This window comes from Puntigrus tetrazona, unplaced genomic scaffold (assembly GCF_018831695.1).
Source record: "Puntigrus tetrazona isolate hp1 unplaced genomic scaffold, ASM1883169v1 S000000746, whole genome shotgun sequence".
Lineage (NCBI taxonomy): Eukaryota > Metazoa > Chordata > Actinopteri > Cypriniformes > Cyprinidae > Puntigrus > Puntigrus tetrazona.
In genome coordinates, this window is record NW_025048355.1 from 794,931 (window position 1) to 816,680 (window position 21,750).

Below are 21,750 nucleotides of genomic sequence, written 5' to 3' on the forward strand. Positions count from 1 at the left end.
ATAATGATAATAAAGGTAAGAGGTATAATTTCTATTTTTTTCTGTCAGTAAAACACAAGTTTTAGTCTAAATGATACAGCTGGTAAAGGGGGTGTCTTATATTATGGTATTTAAATAAATTAGCATTTGTCTTTTATTTTCAGGTTTCATTTTCATTTAAGTTTTAGTAATTTTGTTATGTGCCTTTGGCATTCTATCCAGCTTAAATAATTTTTTTCAATTTTAGTTTTAATTGGTTTTTTTAATTTGGAAAGGCATCATCATCCAAATTAAGTTCTTATTACAAAACTACTCATTTATTTATATATATATATATATATATATATATATATATATATAATAGAAATGTACAGAACATCTTTACAACATGTTCTAATGATTCTTGATTTAGATCCATACAATGTACTTTTGGCTACTGCTAAAAATATACCTCAGAGACTTAAGACTTGTTGTCCACATATGAACCAGCAACACTGGCCTATAGACCAAAAGGTTTTTAAGAAACATAAGCCCAGTCACATTTGTTAAAACTTTTTACTGCTAGTGTGTCTCGAGGTGAAATGTGTGTAACTGATTGCTTTCATCTCCACTCAGCTTCAACACCATCCCAATCGTGAAGTTCATGAGTCACCTGGTGTCACACGTCTTCCTGTTAGCCCTGTTCATCCTGACGATCGTGTATCCGCCGGTGAGTCCCCTGTCTGAGGGCCGTCTGGTGCCCGGCTGGTCAGAGTGTCTTCTGCTGATCTGGCTCTGTGGGATGCTGGTGTCGGAGCTGACGTTCCCTGGTGAGCGCGCCGGATTAGCGTGGATTCGTCTTCTTCTGCTGGGCTTCTCCGCCGCGGCTCTGCTGTGCCACCTGCTGGCGGTCTTCACTCAGTGGTGGCCTCCGTCTCACCTGCACTGCCTGTTCGCCCGAAACGTCCTGCTGTCCGTGGCGATGATGCTGGCGTTCATCCAGCTCCTAGAGTTCCTCACGTTCCATCACTTATTCGGCCCGTGGGCCATAATCATCCGAGACCTGATGAAGGATCTGTGTCGGTTCGCCGTGATCCTCATGCTGTTCCACACCGCCTTCACGCTGAGTCTCACCGCTTTGTGTCAGCCGCTCTATCCTCAAGACTGGGACAACAGCACAGGTAACGTGACTGCTCCGGATCCTTTAAACATGTCTGTGCTGCTCTTCTTCGCCTTGTTTGGTTTGACCGAACCGGATAAGATTCCCGACCTGGAGCGCTCGCCTCCCGCCACGGCCGTTTTGGCTAAGATGGTGTTTGGTGTGTATCTGGTGGTGACGTGCATCGTGCTGATCAACCTGCTTATCGCCATGATGAGCGACACGTACCAGCGCATCCAAGCTCAGTCCGACACGGAGTGGAAGTTTGGCCGTGCCGTTCTGATCCGCGATATGAGCCGCAAGTCTGGAGTTCCGTCTCCATTCAACCTCTTCACCAACCTCTTCTGCTCCATCAAGGTTCTCTGCAAACGCGCAGGTAAGAGCTTATTTTGTTATATAGAGTTTGTTGGATGTTATTGTAGAAGCCTGCGTCTAGCTAAGAAAAGAGAGTCTTGTATTGGCAAATTATTAACTCGTAACTGCAGGTTTGCATCTCAGAATTCGGACTCAATTTAAAATTGCAACATTTTTCTTCTCAGAATCTTAAGTTTGCATCTCACAATGCTGACTTTCTTCTCAGAATTTTAAGTTTAGACCTAAATCCTCACACTTTGTTAAATTATTTCAGAATTCTAGGTTTACGTCTCACAATTCTACATCTTAAAATTTACTTTAAATTACATTTGTTTCTTGTAGGTTTACATCTCACAATTTCAACTTTTTTCAGAATTCTCAGTTTACATTTAGCTGTTTCTCTCTTAGAATTTCTTAGAATTTGTTTTAAAGTTTCAGACATTTTAAAATCACAATCAGAAAGAGCTTTATTGCCAAGTGTGCTTACAGTTCTCACAGATGATTCTCACTAGAATGTTTGTCTTTAAATTCTGCCTTTATCTGCGTGAATCTCAACTTTTTTTTTTTCTCAAAATTCTTTATTTACATCTCACAATTTGTCTTTCCCTTTGTGTTCAGGTAAGATCTGCTCTGTGGAGTGTCGTAGTGTGATGAACGTAGATGAAGACGCTGAAGGTCTGACAGGCTCTCGTTCTCTAGAGCTGCTGTCTCAAGCGTCTGGCAGCTGTGTCCGAGGAAACAAGAGGACACAGATCCTTCCTGAGAGTAAGTACACAAGATCTCTTTTTTCGGTCAATTTTGAACTATCTTTAGATTTTCTATAAACATTATTTTTTGTGGAAAATAACTAACAGAAAAAGCTGTATTTTTTTTAATATTGTTGTGTAATTCTGTTTTATTACTGTTAAGTATTTCTACTAGTTTACCATGAAAATAGCCTTTGATATTTTAAAAAATATATAATAAATTATATTGTTATATTATACTCTGTAACTTATTTTTCAAAACTGTAAACAAAGGTTAGTGAATTGCATTTTGCATTTTAACCAGCCTGGTCTCATAAAAATATGTACCTCTGTACACTTTTTGTGCAACGCTGGTTTTATGTGCCTCGCTATACATTTCGCTGAGACGTGTCCACTGACTTGCGCTAAAACAAGGGTTCAGTATGTGAACTCTGGCACATTTTTATGACGTTGATATAGGTATGTGTTGCAGTGCTTCAGAATTGAAATGTCACGTGCAGCAAATGCGAAACTGATATAAAAATGCGTTTGTCGATGCAGCCGTGTCATTTCAGCTTGTTGTGTGCTTGTGCAGGCGGTCAGATGGTGATGTCCATGTCTGGAGGACGGATGCGGGTGGAGAACGTCGTGGATTGGTCTTCTGTGGTCCAGCAGTTTTTAACACAGCACAGACAGAGGGACAGATCACTGCCGGAGAGAGTCGAATGAGTCACGGACGGTTTCATCATGACAGAGGCATTTGCACTTCCTGTGAACATCAGTACACTCACCTGAGCCCACATCACTTCCTGTTTCATTCCTGTTAGCATATCACAGCATGTGCCTTTATTCGATATTCATTCTTCACTAGTCACTTTAATCGAAGATGCTGTTTATACTAGGGTTCAAAAGATTTCAGTTAAATCTCTTCAGAAATTATTTTTGAAAAGTCTCTTTTGCTCACCAAGTCAGCGTTTGTTTGATTTAAAATATTATTACAATTTTAAACTGTAATTTATTTCTGTGATCAAATCTGAATTTTCAGCATCATTACTCCAGTCTTCAGTGTCACGTGACCCTTCTATAATCGTTGTGATATACTCAAGAAACACAAACTTTTAATAGAAACTTCAAAAGAACTTGAATTTAAATTGAAAACCATTTTTGTAATGTTATCAGTGTCTATATCTGTCACATCTGATTAGTCTAATGCATCTTTGCTGAATAAAAGTGTTAATCTTTTAAAAAATCATAAAAATCTTACAGGCCCCACACTTTAGAATGATAGTGCACATGCTTGTTTTTCGTACTTAATATTTTAGTCTTACGATCATAAATGTGTTTCATGGGCTAATGCTAGAAAGATGACATACTGTATAAGGAAACCAACTTTAAAGCTTGCGTTTGTTTTCACAAGCCATCAAAGAAGTGGTCGAAAGCGCTTCTCAATTAGCAAGTTGAAAACCTTGAAGAAACTGCCAGGAATATTTTTTTACAGTATTATGTTTGATTTAATTTTTTTTAGTCATTATTTGTTCCTTTTTGTGTTTGTTTGTTTGGGGTTTTTTTTACAAATGAAATGAAATCCAAATGCTAAACGTAGGTACATATAGCTGTATAATGTATAATACATTTATAGAAATGATACGAACGTGTTTTCAGGACTCACTACTTGTTTTTGTTCGAGCTACATTCATGTCAGAACCACAATAAATAACATTACGCTCAGAGCTGTTCTTTGCTTCAAACTCAAATTAATACTCATATTGCCAAAACATACTAAATACTTCATTACTAACTCGATGACTTCATAACTGCACCTGATGCTGCCTGACTGACTTTAACTGTTGAAGTCACTGCCATTTAGACTAGTTTTCCATGATATCGCATCAAGCGAGAGATCTGAGCTTACGTTTATTAATTATGCTGTATCTTGACATGATCTTGGAAAACGTCATACTGTTTTTTAACTAGTACTACTATTGTTGTTAACGCCGGTAAGTCATGTTTGTTCGAAAACAGAAATAAAAACAACGTGGATCAAATTGTACAGGCTACCGTACAGTTAATATCCTCACATTTTTAAACCTATGAAGCCTGCTGGATCATATTTGTTCATAACTTTCTAAAGCCTCTAAATCATCAACAGTTCAGTGATTGCAGTGCAATATTTGTATTGTATTGCATTGTATTTTATCATGAAATCTCATAAGAGATATAGAGCAAGAACCAATATTTGTCTTTTTTTTGTCATACTATTGCAAAGATCTCATTAATTTACGTTAAAGTCATCTGCAATTGGGTATTTTTGCTCAGTTTTGGCCTTCATATTCTTACTATATCGTACTATATGGACCATAAAAACCTGATATGGTATAAAACATAAACATATATTCAATTAATGCTGCAAACGGTGTTGAAAGGGTCCTTGCACCTGGGCTCATCGCCATCCGGTGGCTTTAGGAAAACCGCGATCGATATGCATTTAAAGTGGTAAATATAAGAGGATATATAATATAGCCAGTCATTTATGTGACAGAATATTGGGTCCCTCTTTATATTAAGTGGCCTTAACTGCTATATGCTATACATTTGGTACTGTATACTTATTGTGTACATACACCTTTGTACGTTGAACATATATTTTTAAAAATACCTACGTAATCGCATCTGTAATTACATTTATATTTCCACTGTCGACCTATAGACATTGACTGACAGTCTGCAGCTAAAAATACCTTTAATCTGCAGACTGGTTCTGACTTTCTTCAAATATCTTGGGGGAAAATCGGAGGAAAATCAGTGGTGTTTTCCGGGCTTTCCCCTGAATACTAGCAATAGTGTTTGGCAATACAATATGATCGTGAAATGTACATTGTACTTATTTTTGTTGCAAATACGTTGCCATTAAAGGCACCTAATATAAAGTCTGAGCGAATATCGGTCATTATATGCGTTCGGGCTAGGAATCTTTAGCGACTCTGTGAAGTTTGAGGCAGGTCGGTTCTGTTAAACTTCACAGTTTAACATCGCAAAGCCCTTTAAAGTCATGTCACTTCCTGTTACCAGCAGGTGGCGCTATAACTATAACATTGTGTTCAGAACAGACTCTTATCAAGCATGTGAGGTTTGGGGCAGATCAGATATTGTATGGCTAAATTATAATAAGTTCCTATTTTGTGGCAAAACAAAGTTTATCCGGCCGCCACCGACACACCCTTCAACTAAAATGTTTTTGATACAATGCCTGAAATGGGAAAAACGGCGCACAACTTGCAGATCAAATTTAAAATAACAGACTTCCTATTGGTTTCAGACAGTAAACAGCAGGAGGGGAATCTTCTAGGTGGCGCTATTGAGCCATTTTGCCACGCCCACTTCTGTAAACCTTATCAAAAGTACATTTTCTCCAGTTCAGTTTCTTTCCATTCAGTTTTTGCCCTTAAAAATGAGATTCATTTTGCAGAAGAAACTGAGCACTAATTAGCATCGACATTATAATCCGAAAAGCTGCTTATTTGCGTCCTGAGTGATGATACAAGTGAATAAAATAGTAATAAAAGTTTGCGGTGAGACTTGTTGATGTCCAGGCGTCGTACAGTCAGATATATGATGATGAGTTCCACTCTCACAGGAAGTGCCTTCGCTAACCCGCTTTTCTCCTGCTTTTAGGTAGAGATGGATGGGCTATTTGTTTAAAACGGTTCATACGCGCGCGTGTCTGAAGTCTCTGTCAGGTTTAACTTTGGACAGAGTGATGAGTGGAAGAATGGTTTTTCACTTTTATGGAGGTTCGTTCTTGGCCGTGTGTTTATGCTGAGACGGTAACTCATCCGTCCCGCGATAGGAAAGTGTTTTTGTGCAAATGAGATGATTTGTCGTCGAGGAACCTCCTGAAATTCAATACGTTTGAGTACAGTAACAAAAAATCCACTCATTCAGACATTCATTGGCATTCATCAGACATTCAGACCAAACAAGACGTTTATGTTGCTAATTTTACATCCATAAAAGCACATCACTTTGCTATACTGATCTTCCTGTTTAAATTTTAGAAAACAAAAGCAAAAGAATCCAAAACACTAAAATTTTCCAACACCGTTTACTCTTATTGAGTAATATCAGGCATACTGTACCTCATTTGATCAGTTACTTCTTAATACTCATTAATATGATGTATTAATATGAACAGATTTCCACCTTTAACCTGTGAAGCATTCGCAAGAGCTGCTTTATTACCTATGTTTGCTGCTTCACTGTATGACGCATAGAGTACAGTAAACTGTCAAACTGTTTGTGCTACAAACAACTTATGATTAATAATATGATAGCAATACTGCATTAAGAAGCAGTCTGTTTTCGTAAAGGTAAAATAACTAAAATGACACCAGAAGTTTAAAAAAAGGTGCTGAGGTTCTGATCTGAATCAAACGATTCATGATTCACAATCCGAAGTTTTGATATGAATCAAAATACTTCCAAAGCCCTGGTGATTCACGATAAATGATCCAAATCAAACCATCCGCGAACCTAAATTAAATGATCTGCAATACATGATCCTAAATGAATCAAATGATTTGCAAACCTTCTCCGGAGTCCTTATCTAAATGATTCACAATACTCATCAATAATTCATACCTTCACGCTCAAAAGTCCATATCTGAATCAAATGTTTTGTTCACCTGCTGGTCCTGATCTAAACGAAGTCCTGATCAAAATGATTCACATTACACTATTCGACTTTTTGATCTGATCGATGGTTTGTGATTCACTCTAAAGTCTATATTTACGCAATCCAAAGTCCCGATCTTAAAGATACACAATACAAAATCTTGATCCGAATCAAATGATTCACGATACACAATACAAAATCTTGATCCGAATCAAATGATTCACGATGCACAATACAAAATCTTGATCCGAATCAAATGATTCACGATACACAATACAAAATCTTGATCCGAATCAAATGATTCACGATACACAATACAAAATCTTGATCCGAATCAAATGATTCACGATGCACAATACAAAATCTTGATCCGAATCAAATGATTCATGATACACAATACAAAATCTTGATCCGAATCAAATGATTCACGATACACAATACAAAATCTTGATCCGAATCAAATGATTCACGATGCACAATACGAAATCTTGATCCAAATCAAATGATTCACGATACGCAATACAAAAATCTTGATCCGAATCAAATGATTCACGATACACAATAGAACAATCTTGATCCGAATCAAATGATTCACAATGCACAATAGAAAAATCTTGATCCAAATCAAATGATTCACAATGCACAATAGAAAAATCTTGATCCAAATCAAATGATTCACGATGCACAATACAAAATCTTGATCCGAATCAAATGATTCACGATACACAATACAAAATCTTGATCCGAATCAAATGATTCACGATGCACAATACAAAATCTTGATCCGAATCAAATGATTCACGATACACAATAGAAAAATCTTGATCCGAATACACAATACAAAATCTTGATCCGAATCAAATGATTCACGATGCACAATACAAAAATTTTGAGCGAATCAAATGATTCACGATGCACAATACAAAATCTTGATTCGAATCAAATGATTCACGATACACAATACAAAATCTTGATCCGAATCAAATGATTCACGATGCACAATACGAAATCTTGATCCGAATCAAATGATTCACGATGCACAATACAAAAATCTTGATCCGAATCAAATGATTCACGATACACAATACAAAATCTTGATTCGAATCAAATGATTCACGATACACAATAGAAAAATCTTGATCCGAATCAAATGATTCACGATGCACAATACAAAATCTTGATTCGAATCAAATGATTCACGATACATAATCTGATCTGAATCAAACTGCGATTCGAACCTGCTCCAAGTCCCAAACCGAATCAGATATTTTTGCGATATGAGCTCCGAAGTCCTGATCTAGATCATAACATACAATGTGAAGTCCCCATCTGAACAAAACGATTTGCGCTTGCATGAATAAACTAGAGAGCTCTTCTTATTCGTGTATGATGGGTGAATTCATCTCTTTGCATCAGGCAGAGTATTAAACTGTTTACTCATAGATATTTATATATTTGCGTGTAAGTAATTATTATAATAATAACTATTAAAATAATAACAGTTGGCACAATGTTTGCTAAACCGCTGGTTTGAAACAATGATTTAAGACATTATAATTTCTTTGTTTGTAAGCCCTAGGCAATCCATTTTAACAGCTAAACCACCCATTAACTTTTACTATGTTCATAATCTCACCTGTTGTCCTGGTTTTATTAGTTGTTGAAGGACTGAAGGATTGACGGTGTCTGGGTTTTCTCCAGCTGACGGATGTTTAAACAGGGACTCCCATCAGATCTGGACAGCGGTCCTGCAAGATGGGTTTAGTCAGAAATGAAGTACATTAGCATTACGTCTGCTTTCTCACAAATGACTGCATGCTAATTCGCCTCAACCTGCTGTTTAATGTAATCTCTGCACTCTACCGTAGCGTTACACACCAATGTCTATGCGCTTAAAATTGACTCAAACCTGAACGCTTTGATAAAAAAGAATTTGATTTCATGGCTTTGTGGTGTTGCAGAATTAGCTCAGCTCATAAAAGTCAAGACTTTTTATGTTGGTAAGTGGGAGAAAAATAACATTTGTATGACAAAATACACCTTTTCTTTAGTTTTTTTTGCATTGTGACTATTTTAATGAAAATTAAATCTCATTCGCTTATTCTCTGCATGTAAAAAAAGTGAGGAAAAAATGTATTTTTATGTATTTATATTTAGTCACAGCACTTAAATACTGTATTACTGCTTTTTGTTGATTTATAATTAATTACATATCTTGTTAGTGGCTACATTTGATGTATTGTGTGTGTGTGTGTGTGTTTGTGTGTGTGTGTGTGTGTGTGTGTGTGTGTGTGTGTGTGTGTGTGTGAGTGTGTTTGTGTGTGTGTGTGTGTGTGTGTTTTGTGTGTGTGTTTTTGAGTGTGTGTGTGTGAGTTTGTGAGTGTGTGTGTGTGTGTGTTTTTTTGTGTGTGTGTTTTTGAGTGTGTTTGTGTTTTTGTGTGTGTGTTTGTGAATGTGTTTGTGTGTGTGTGTGTTTGTGTGTGTGTGTTTTTGTGTGTGTGTTTGTGAGTGTGTTTGTGTGTGTGTGTGTTTTTGAGTGTGTGTGTGTGTGTTTGTTTGTGAGTTTGTTTGTGTGTGTGTGTGTGTGTGTGTGAGTGTGTGTGTGTGTGTGTGTGTGTGTTTTTGTGTGTGTGTGTTTGTGTGTGTGTGTGTGTGTGTGTTTGTGTGTGTGTGTGTGTATGTGTGTGTGTGTGTGTGTGTGTGTGTGTGTGTGTGTGTGTGTTTTTGAGTGTGTGTGTTTGTGTGTGTGTGTGTGTGTGTGTCACAATTTTTAGAATATTCTTTTTTTATTATTAACATATTTCTGGGCTCTTTCGTCATGACATACTCAAATTCAGCATATATGATATTTGAGACGTGGCGCTTCAACAGAAGTTTCTTTACGCCGTTTACATTATATACTCTTTCTAGCAGCTCAAGCAATCTCCCATCATCCCTTGGGGCTCGTTTGAGAGATTGTCCAGCAGCATCCAGTTCTGAAAGATGTCGGGGTGAAGCAGTGAAGCGGTGAGGAGTTTTACTGATAAATGTTTCACTTGGTATTTTTCCTGGCCTGCTTATGCAGTGTTTTAATAGAGATAGTGTCCTGTCGTTATGTAACATCTGGCTTTGATGTCACAGGTTTCTGATATGGTGTTTATGCTGAGGAATATCAAGTGTTGATATTGAGGATACAGCACTGTGGCTGGATCTGGTTTGAAGTCGGTGATGAAGGACGAGGTGCAGGACGTCTCTAACGCAGCGCTCCTCTCACGAGCTCCAGCTGTTTGCTCATGTTTGGGTCTGTGAGGTAACGCAGAGGGGGGTCACCTCACAGCCACGCTCTCAGGGGTGGTCCACCGTTACTCACTTTATGGGATGAACCTCTTTAAAAACATGTTTTCGGGTATGCTTCATCAATTTCTGGGAGGGGGAGTGGGGGGCATTGTTTAATTTAATCATATAAATAATGCCTTGATGCAAATACATAATGCATAATAAAAAATAAATAGTTTTATGCTAAATTTAATTTAAATCTTTATTAAATAGGAAAATGTTATATATATATGTATATGTGTGTGTATATATATTAGACATATAACAAATATATAAATGTTTTCATTATATATATATATATATATATATATATATATAATCACATACAAAAGGAAAGTTTTTATACAGTATGTATTTGTAAAATATTTGCATGCAAATATTTATATTAATTTCATTTATATTATATATAAATATATGCAATATATAAATGTGATTTCTTCATATATATATATATATATATATATATATATATATGTATGTATGGGAGTGTATTTATACAGTACATAATAAATATGCACAGTACACACACATATATGTTTAATAAGTGTGTATTTTGGATGTGTATTTATTGTGTAATACTGTGTGTGCATGTATTTTTTTTATTTTATAGTAGTCATACAAATAGCAATAATTGCAATTCTATTATAGAAATACATAAGATTTATTTAAAACATTGTTTAAAAAATATTCTCTCTCTAAAAAAACACTATACACATTTATGATCATTTTTTAAACAGAGATGTTACTTGTGCAATAAAACCTTATGGAGGAAGGGACATTCAGAGCTGAATTTCTCTAAATATGGACTATAGATGAGTGTTTTTATATGGCTGGTGTCCCAGAGGCCTGTTTACCGGGTGAGCCTCACAGCTTTCGTCCCACAAGACGAATTGCTCTGCAAAGTGACTTTTGAGGGCTTCTGCCCAGAGTTTTGAGAAGATGAGAACGAGAAGGAAGGGGAGGGTGAAGGACGGAGAGGAAAGTCTGCCGTTCTTCAGCGAGAGCCTCCACTTATCCTTGAGAGCGAAAGAGACGAAAGACAAAGAGCGGACATTGCTGTCCTGAGAGATGCTGTTTTTCTTTGCCTGCCGGAGCGATGCCGTTTCAAAAAGACTATATTTGATTTAAAAACTACGCAAAGCAGCAGATATCCACTCGCACCAGCACCGGTAAGACCCTTGCCTTTGCTTTCTAATAAATACACGTGGGTTTTGAGACGTATTTGTAGCTGAATGTTTAGACCGCTGGGTGTTAATGCTATATTTTCCGTGGGAAATTACGGTCAGATCCCCCTGCTGATTGAACCGTGTGGGAAATAACATGACGTTACACAAGACCCGAGTCTAAATGGACAAGCTCTTCGTATGTGAAGATCAGACGGATGAAAGGGAATCAGAGGTTCTTCTGCGCGTTTCATTAAATGCTGACTGGCGGTCGGAAAGGGTCTCGGAGCGGAGAGACGTCAGAAGAGCGGGAGCACAAACTCTCTCACAAAATCAAACGCTGAAGAATGTGCCATTTTTAGAAAGCTATGGAAAGCTTCATGCGGTGCCCGCTGATGGGACGGCTCTGTGCTGCTCTGGTCGGAGAGAAAACAAATGGGCTTTTCAGAATTAAAACTGTTCATCTTCGGTTCATGTATACACTAGTCTTTTTTTTTTAACATATTCATTATTAAGCAATAAAATATTAAATTGGAACAATGATGATAATTGGCAACTAAATTATATTGTATACAATTATTTTAAATTGTAATAATATTTCAAAATCTTATTTTTAATGCAAATTTTCATGCATTATTTTTATTCTTATTTTTAATTTTAATTCAATTCTTATTAAATAAATGCAGCCCTGCTGAGCAAACATTAAAAAAAGTCTTACCAACCACAAATGTTTGCAAACTGGATTTCAGGTTGACTTTAACTATATATGTGAGTTCAGATAGGTAGAGAATGACTGTTTTTAAATCAATTCAGTAAAGATGATCAGTTTGCTTTTTGGAAAAACGTTTTTTGAGGATTAATTACATTTTGCTTGCAGGAAAAAAATTGAAATGACCCCATATTTTACTCCAAAGCCATCCTAGGTGCATACGACTTTCTTCTTTCAGACAAACACAATCAGTTTTTTTCAATATTTACCAGGCAGCTCTTTCTCACAATTTTAGCTTTGGGCAGCGGTTGTGAAAACCCGAATGTTCATTGTTTTTATGTGTAGCACTGATGCCCTTTCTACATAAACAAGCGTGAAACGGGAATGTCATGCAGTCTCTTGCTTGAAATGGAAAAAAATTAGTTGAAAGCGCAGTGAGCCACGAAAGCGATACTGTACCTCGAGACGGAGTGACACTTAAAATAATACATTTATATTAAAAAAAGTAAAAACAAATATATGTGCGTGTGCATGCGTGCATGTTTGCTAAAAAATATAATATGCAAGTAATATGTAATAGTAATAATTATTTATTATTCTATTTATTATCTATTTTCTACGTTCTAGTCATGGAGGCCTTCTTCAAGGGACATCCAAACATCGGTGTAATGGTACACAAATATAGTGCTTCGGCACTTATTCAGGTTACATTTAGGCCTAACAGCTTAACCCAAACTTAAATTTAATTCCGATTTATTTTTTAAATAATTTTTTTATTTTATTTTTAAATCGATTGATGATCAACACTCAACTTCAACAAATAACATTTCTAGGTACCAGACCAAAAGACCCATACCAAAACAGTTCGGTACGATTACGTTGCACCCCTAATATATATACCCCTAATATATGATTCTTTAAGGGTCTTTATGGTGTGTATGTATATATATATATATATATATATATATATGTATATGTGTGTGTGTGTGTGTGTGTGTATATATATTTATAAGTAATATGTAATAGTAATTTTTAATGCTTTATTATTCTAATAGATTATAAATCTATTTTCTACGTTCTAGTCATGGAGGCCTTCTTCAAGGGACATCCAAACATCACGTCTGAGTCCCCCGTCAACAGCAGCCTCCGTCCTCTGGGGGTGCCGTACCTGAAGAGGCTGGCGCACCTGGACGAGTCGCTGTACCAGGAGTTCTCTGTGCTGTGGATCGCGCTGATGGTGGTGAACTCGCTCATGTTTGTGGTCGGCGTGGTCCTGAACAGCCTGGCCCTGTACGTGTTCTGCCAGCGCAGCCGCTCTCGGAGCACGCCGGCCATTTACACTATAAACCTGGCGGTGGCCGACCTGCTGGTGGCGCTGTCGCTCCCGGCCCGCGTGGCGCTCTACCACAGCGGCGGCGACTGCGCGGCGTGCTTCTACGTGCACACGTTCAGCTACTTCGTCAACATGTACTGCAGCATTTTGTTTCTCACCAGCATCTGCGTGGACCGCTACATGGCGGTGGTGCGTTCGGCGGGAAGCCGCTGGCGGAGCCCGGGGGTCGCGATAAGCGTGAGCGTTTGCGTGTGGCTGTTCGCCGTCGTGGTCACGTACTCCCTCCAGACGTCGGCGCTGGAGTTTAACGGAGCGTCTTGCTGCCGCGTCGCCGTGCTTTTCGCGCTCACCGTTCTGGAGTTCGTCCTGCCGCTGCTGGTGATCGCGACGTTTACGATCCGCGCGGCCTGTGCGCTGGCGGACGGCCGGCTCCTGCCGCAGAGTCTGGGGCGGCGTGCTCGCGCCGTCCGGCTGCTCGTCGCCGTGTTGCTAGTGTTCACCGTCTGCTTCACGCCGTATCACGTGCGCGAGGCCGTGGTGTACTTCCAGCTAGGGGGCAGCAGAGAGCAGCACGTCGTGGCGTATCACGCGACCATCACGCTCAGCAGTCTCAACAGCTGCCTGGATCCCGTGGTCTACTGCTTCGTGCCCGACAGCTTCCGCTCTACATTGCGGAGAGAACAGAAGAAGAGGTCCGGAGAGCATCCGGTGGCCATCAAGGAAAACCGGAAAGGCAAAGCTGCAGGAACGCCGACGGCCATCGCGTACAGAGTCGCAACGCTCACGCTCACACCCTACATGCTGCAAAACAGAGACATCCCCGCCTTAAATACAACACACAGAAACATAGAAATCTTTAGCGCTGAGAAATGAAAACTAACAATCACACACACATAATGGTACACAAATATAGTGCTTCGGCACTTATCCAGGTTACATTTAGGCCTAACAGCTTAAACCAAACTTTTTTGTTAATTAATTACTATTTATTTGTTTAATATTTTATTTTTTAAAATCGATTGATGATCAACGCTCAACTTCAACAAATAACATTTCTAGGTATTAAACACATACCAAAAATGCTTACCAGACCAAAAGACCCATACCTAAACAGTTCGGTAGGATTACGTGTACCGTTGCACCCCTAATATACATGATTCTTTAAGGTTCTTTATGGTTCCACATTCTATTCAATAGAGTTTTTTTACATTATTGTTATTATTTTTCTTTCTTAGAACTTATATAACTTATATATATAATGAAAATTGGCTTTGAATGAAAAAATCCTGCAAAATTGTATATAGTTATTGTCTCTAAAAAGAAAGAGTTGACCCTGAATCATTAAAACAAGTAAGTCCCAAGCCGTTTGATGTTGACCTCAACATGAAACAGTAGCATACTGCCGTCTACTTGTTGGTCTTTTCGCACTGGTCTGAATGAAAATGCAATTACATTCTTGAACACTAGGTGCTGCTTTTCCCCGGTAACGCTGTAACCAAAGCAGCACTGCTCTCAAACACTGCTTTATGAGGGACTGCAGGCGTGATGAGATCACTGCAGATTAGCGTCACGCAAAGGAGGGGTTAATATTAATGTATATTTTAAGACAATGAAAGTGGTTGTTGGAGACTCCCAAAACCAAAATATAGGGGCCCTTTCAAGAAAGTGTGGAGCTGTTTTAAATGTTTCTCAACCCGGGACCTGGACCCACTCAGGGTCTTAAGAGTCAAGATGACTTACAATCATGAAAAAAAATCAACACAAAATGCTTTTAAAAAATGTATTTATTGTTTTCATATGGTGTCAGTGAAGGAGAAACACTGCTCTAAAGTGTCTGACGAGATCAGGTTTTTCAAACCACGTTAACCACGTTATTTTTATACCATTGTATTGTCGCTGTATTCAAACGAATGACTTTATTTATAACAAATATTAATTGAAATCTCTTCTGAGCACCTCTGAAACACCTCTGAGCGTGATTCTCCGACATATTTTCCCTGCTCCTAACAAATATAATGTGTGTCATCAGACAGAGAAGCCGTGGCTCTACGTAGCGTCTCAATGGCAGAGGTCTGGTGAATGATGGGCTCTCATACCCTACACGGAGCTCTCGTCCAACAGGTTTATTTTACTCCACACGTGATTTAACACACTTACAGAGACCTGCACACGACCAAATCCTCTTTACACATAAACACAAACCTCTTTTTAGGATTTGTTTAAAGCGCTTGTGGATTTCTGTCAAAACAAATGGGTTCAATGTCTGGGTTCAGTCGTTACTTCTTTATATATATATATATATATATATATATATATATATATATATATATATATATATATATATATATATATATATATATATATATATATATATATCAGGAAAATAACCAGCGTCGGAGATGAAACGTTTTATTGCTATAATGTCATGTTTTTAATTCTACTGTTAAGTCATTGTCACTGATGCCTGTTTTAAATTGTAGAAATATTGGAAATAAAGTAATAAAAAGAATAGATTTGAAAGAATGTTAGATTTTTACAAACACATATTTTTAATTGTATACATTTATACAATATACATTTATACAATAGATAACAATTTTTATAATGTATTCATTTATTATTATTTATGTTTTTCACACACACACACACACACATATATATATATATATATATATATATATATATATATATATATATATATATATATATATATATATATATATGACAATTTGTGTTTTTCTTCTGTTTGACTGTGAGACACTATATTTTCCACGAGAGGGCATCATTTCCTTCAAAATGTAAATAACGCACAAATGATTTGAGGACCAAAGCTATTCTAAATAATGTGAATACTTTTGTCAAATAATGTAACCTCACTAATAAACACAACAATAATCGCATTATTATCTGTCACCTATTTAATGTCAAATTTGTGTTAAGATATCAGAGTGTTTTTCTTTCCCTCGTAGGCCTGTGCCGATGACAGCCGTGAGCAGAAAATCATTCGACTGTTTTATGAATCAGTGGAGATGAAAGCATGAGTGATTTTTTTTTCTGTTCGTCGCGGGCTGGTCATCTCTGAGAGCCGAAGCATCAGGTCAGAGTACAGCTTCTTAATAAAACACGTCAACGCCGTGACCTCCAGAGTAGATGATTTATAAATTGAATTATTGATTATATAAATGTGTTTATTATCCGATCTGCCATGGATTATTGTTGATAAAGACGAAAGAGTACAGTAACAGATGTGTTGCTTGTGAATGGTTCATGCATTAACTAATAGGACCTTGTTGTCAGCCATTACCAAAATGCTTATTATAGAAATGTCGCAGGTGAGTCGTTTAAAGTGTACTAGTATTACCGATATCTGTAGTACTGGTTAAACTGGTTTGACCTCCCACACGATTGTTTCTCTGCACAGGCTTCACTCACAGAGCGTGAATCTGTTCATGCAAAATATACCTTTACTGTAGTTTCAGATATGAGCTTATCCTTTACAGATTTGATAGAAAACGCATTTTCATCGGTAGCGTCTGCTACGTTTTTTTTTTCTCCCCTCACGAAGGGAGAAACGCTTCATAAATCACATTCTGTCTGTTTTTACGGCAATTATAGATATACATATATTCCGTAATATACGCTCTTTCATCAATCGCAGTTTATTAAATGTTCGAAGCTAATTTTCTGGCCAACGAAGCGTGCAAGAACTCACTCGATCCAGAGCGCATCAGTCAAAGTCAGTGGAAAAGCTGAAGACATGTTTCATGCAGCTGTATTAAAGTCGCTGCCATATTTTGGCTCGTTGAGGGGGTTCTTTTGTTTTCAGGTTGTGGTTTGATGCCACGGAAAGGACATTTCGAGACAGAGACCGACTCTTCGGTCACCTAAAATAAACCACTCAAACCCAGTGTGTTTGGAAACGGGTCAGACGGGTCACGCCGGACACTGCAGACCATCGCAGCAAACCCAATCAGAGCGTGCTAAAGGAGAATTTCTCCCAGTGTTCGTCTTCTGCTGTCCACGGTCACGTCAGAGCAATGCATCACTGCGGTGTGTTACATCTTTCATCTTTACTCACAGAAAGTCTTGCGTCCCAGTAATGCATCGCGCTCCTGTTGGGTTTTTTGCGTTCGTGGGTCAGTCTGACCTCTCATTGTTTCCCAGCGCACTTTGGCAAAAAAAAACATTCGTGCGCAGAGGTCCGTAAAAACACTAAATATGTGACGATTGTTCTGTGTTTGGGAGTCAGTTTCGCAAAAAATACGAAAAACGTTAAACGTTTTCTGTGCCACAGACAAAAAATATGAAATATGCTAGAAATTCAGTAATTATTCCCAGCTGTTGTAGAGTCAGGAGTCGATGTTCAGAATTCACTACACCGATACAAACTAAATAAACGATGACTTTATTAATTCCTTGTAGCGACTTATTAGACACATTTAGGCATTAGCACACGTTATTTCTAGCGTAAACGGTGCTTATTTGTACTTCTTTAGTATTTTCTTAGGGTCACACGTGTTCATTATGTTCTCAAGTTTATTTTCTCGTAAGTTCTCAGTCATATTTAAGTCTAGCCACGGCGAAGGCTTTCTGTTTTTAGTGTCTTTGGTGTTTTTCAAAGTGTTGATTTCTGGCAGACAGCACGGAAAACGGTGAGGGTCAACGGTGGGATCGGTACGACCCCGAACTTGCACGGCCTTCCCCGAAATGCAGAACTGCTGAAGCTTTGCATGCGCGTGACCTAACTGCAACAAGAAATCGATTATTTCATCTGAGCATTGTGAAAATGTGTGAAACAAACTTTATGACATCCGACCGGTGCATTTACCAATATTTTCTACAACTGTGAAAAATCAAGTAAAGGTCGTTGGACTTCAAACATTTGTGCTCCGTGGCCTAGTTTCTGTCTCCCGTGATTGTGTCATTATCTCCTTTTATAAGTTCCTCAGTTCAGTTGTTGTCGTCTGGTATTAATGTTGGTGTGTGTGTGTGTGTGTGTGTGTGTGTGTGTCTCTTTTCACACAACCGTGACAGCTGCAGTGTTCAATAACCACCCTAGAAACCAGTCTGTTTACATCTTATTTCCTTCCTTTATTCCGATTGTGTGTTTTTGTTCTCCTGAGCTCGTTTTGAGCCTTTTTAATGAGGTTACAATAATGCCGCAGATTTACTCTAGCAAAGACATGCTCGGGGACAAAACACTTCCTCCTTGTTTTTTCTTGGAACTGAATCAGAAGGGCTCTTATCCCGGTTAAAGCAGGCCATGTGAACAGAATAAACAAGTGTTTTGTCTTAACACGGAGCAATCAACCACTAATTAAAAAGTCAATCATAGAGTAGAGTGGAAAAACAACTCCTTCACTGTGCGCGGAGAGTTCGGGTGAGTTGATCTTCTGAAACCACTCGTGCAACTCCTGAAATAGGCTCGGTAAATAATTATTTATTAAAATGTATTTTAAGAACGCGTTTCCCATTAAATGGACGAATGCACCACCCGGCTGTAAGCTGCACGGTGGGCTCTCTGATGTCAACAAGCAGGGATGAAGCGCATGGCAGGACACGAGAGAAAGCGTTATACTCCCTCAGCAGAGGGCGCTGTGCTCTCCACGGACGTCTGGCAGACGTCTTACAGATGTCAGGTATGCATCAAAAACACCTTAAAGACATCTAATAGACGTCTATTAAAAGGAGACGCATTGCCGATGAGCAAACAACCGAGCCGTTTCAGTGCATGTTTAACAAAAAATGCTAAAATGAGCTCTGCCAGCTGATAATGTTAATGCATTAACTACGGTTCACTAATGATGTCTTAGTGTAAAGTGATTCCTATTGGTCTTGTCTTTTGCACTTCAATCTGTATATATTTTATAAACATTTTTCAAAATGGAGCTCACTAGTTTATGAAAACAAATGAAATCCGTTTTCGCGTGGCCTAAATGAACAGCCAAAAAACACAAAGAGTGTTCTGTTCACAGCGAGCCGTTTCAGTGCATGTTTCTTTAAATGCTAATGAGCTCTGCAGCCCTGCAGCATTCAGTGCATATGGTGCTCACTAACTGTTGCAAGTAAATATTACTTTTCATTACTATTATCTCACTGTGTCTTATTTACTATCACACTACCTCGAACTAAACGTGCTTAAACTTGCTCACACTATCATTTTAAATCATATTTCTATCACTGACAAAAAATATTTAGTATCACATTACAGTAACGCCAAATTTAATCAGCGTGTTCTTACATTTGTATGTGAAATTATTCCAAACTTTTTTTTTGTTCGCATAGCAACAGCTCCTAACGGAAGATCACGCGATCACTTCGCATGTTCCCTTTGCTAACGGACTTCTGCAAGGGCCCTTAAAGGGATTCGGTTGCTCAAATTCATTTGGAAAGTCCCTGCAAATGGCGTTCCTTTCCCGAAGTGCCCTTGAAAGAAGCAAAAAAAAAGCCATTTGGAATTTGCCCATTGTGGGAGGGGCCTGGGTCTGTGTGACATCACACTGCCAAGAAGCTGAGAACGGCTTGATTTGAGAAAATCTATTCAATTTTTTCTGTTTTATACGTTTATAAATAACATTTTATGCATCTATGTCATCATCATTTATTTTCAAACAACATGTAAAAGTGAATCTTGCATAAGATGCATTAAGATACATTTATTTCAAAAATACTAATGTTATATAACTAATGTTATAAAAATACAAAATGTTAATTTGCGTTAAAGGAATAGTTTTCCCCCAAAGCCATCTTTGGTGTATATGACTTTCTTCTTTAAGAACACAATCTCAGATTTTTTTTCTTCTTTTTTTTAAATGTATCCTGGCTTGTCCAAGCTTGATAATACGGGTGGATAGTGGCCATTATTTTGAAGCTCCATAAATCGGATATATCCAAAAGTACAGCAAAATAAAACAAACCTATACACCTTTGAGGGGTTATAGCATGTCCTCTGAAGCAGATTGATGTGTTTTTGTAACAAAAATATGACTTAGAATACATTCGGTGGGCCAAGAAGCCGAAATTCGGCACTCTCGCCGGAAATAACATGGTCCAGTTATTTATATTATGATTTAAAAACTAGAAATAGTTTTGTACAAAAACCCTTCAGTCTGCTTCAGAGGACATGTGATAACCCCCAGAAGGCATATAGGTTAGTTTTACGTCGCATATATTCGATTTACAGAGATTCAAAATAATGGCCACTATCCACCAGCATTATCAAGCTAGAAAGAGCCAACATTTCTAAAAAAAAACTCTGACTGTGTCCGTCTGAAAGAAGAAAGTCGTACACACCTAGGGTGGCTTCGGGGTGAGTAAAATATGGAGCAATTTTCATTTTTTGCCGCATTAAAGTTAGATAGGGAGCTACAAGCGCGCAGTGATTGGTGGAGCCCCTTTAATGGTTCCGGCGGGTGTGAAAGTGAAGGAAGAGAAAACAGAGACTTCAGATAATCACACACTTCACACGGACGAACAATAGCGGTCTGGAGCTCGGCCAGGACGCTCTCCGCCGCTCAGAGGCTTCCTGTCGCGGCGGTGTGTAGTCTGCGCTCCGGCCGCGATCCCAGAGATGTGTGCCGCGCCGCTGGATGACCCGTCTTCCTCCAGACATCCATCTCCCCCGAGCCTTTACTACAGCAGCTTGATTTATTCCCCGCACTATAAAAACAACAAATGACCCCCAGGACGAAGCTTGACGCGTCATGACCCGAGAAAAAATAATGGTCTGAACTTTTTGGATGTAGTGATAAACACAGCTGGGTTTAACTGAGCAGGTGATTCAGGGGAGACATGAGTGAACTATGTCAAACATTTGTCTTCTAGAAAGCAGCGAGCATATGAACAGTAAATATTTTCTTTATTTAGTTTTCAAATAAGGCAAACACTTAAACCCAAGTCAGGCCCAATTTTGAATGTCTATTGTACACATAAAAATATATAAATGTAATAAACTTGTGTAATGTGACACATGCATATATATATATATATATATATATATATATATATATATATATATATATATATATATATATATATATATATATATATATATATATATATATGTTTTTTTGGTTTTTTTACATCTGCATAAAATAATGAAGATAATGATAACAATCTAATACAAAATGGTATGCCAGGCACACATTTTCCCAAATAATTTTTAAAAGTTTTAAATAATTATATATTTAAATACTTAAATTATTTAAATATGTGAAAAATATTAAATATTTCAAAATAATTTTAATTATTTAAATATATATTATATTTTTATTAGTATGTTATTATAAAATATTTAGATTTATTATTTTATATATATATATATATATATATATATATATATATATATATATATATATATACT

At 37.7% G+C, this 21,750-nt stretch overlaps 2 protein-coding genes across 4 annotated transcripts in view; both read left to right on the forward strand.

The window, feature by feature from the left end:
* Positions 1-4,243, forward strand: part of trpn1 (transient receptor potential cation channel, subfamily N, member 1) — a 35,810-nt gene extending 31,567 nt beyond the window's left edge. For 2 of the 3 annotated variants that reach the window (XM_043232914.1, XM_043232916.1), the window contains 3 exons: positions 595-1,493; positions 2,090-2,236; positions 2,792-4,243. In XM_043232914.1, coding sequence (XP_043088849.1) covers positions 595-1,493; positions 2,090-2,236; positions 2,792-2,925 — 1,180 coding nt within the window. In that variant the 3' untranslated portion in view covers positions 2,926-4,243. The remainder of the gene's footprint in view (positions 1-594; positions 1,494-2,089; positions 2,237-2,791) is intronic. The other variant, XM_043232915.1, reaches the window with a different exon arrangement.
* A 6,903-nt stretch (positions 4,244-11,146) lies between these two features.
* On the forward strand, positions 11,147-15,650 carry LOC122335187 (G-protein coupled receptor 20). Its single transcript, XM_043232975.1, has 2 exons — positions 11,147-11,352; positions 13,138-15,650. Exon 2 carries the CDS (start codon positions 13,140-13,142, stop codon positions 14,259-14,261), a length of 1,122 nt encoding a protein of 373 aa, XP_043088910.1. The 5' UTR covers positions 11,147-11,352; positions 13,138-13,139; the 3' UTR covers positions 14,262-15,650.
* Positions 15,651-21,750: the final 6,100 nt, after the last annotated feature.

Bases quoted from the DNA above. Each gene is read 5' to 3' on its own strand.
- LOC122335187 (XM_043232975.1), top strand. From the start codon at position 13,140: ATGGAGGCCTTCTTCAAGGGACATCCAAACATCACGTCTGAGTCCCCC.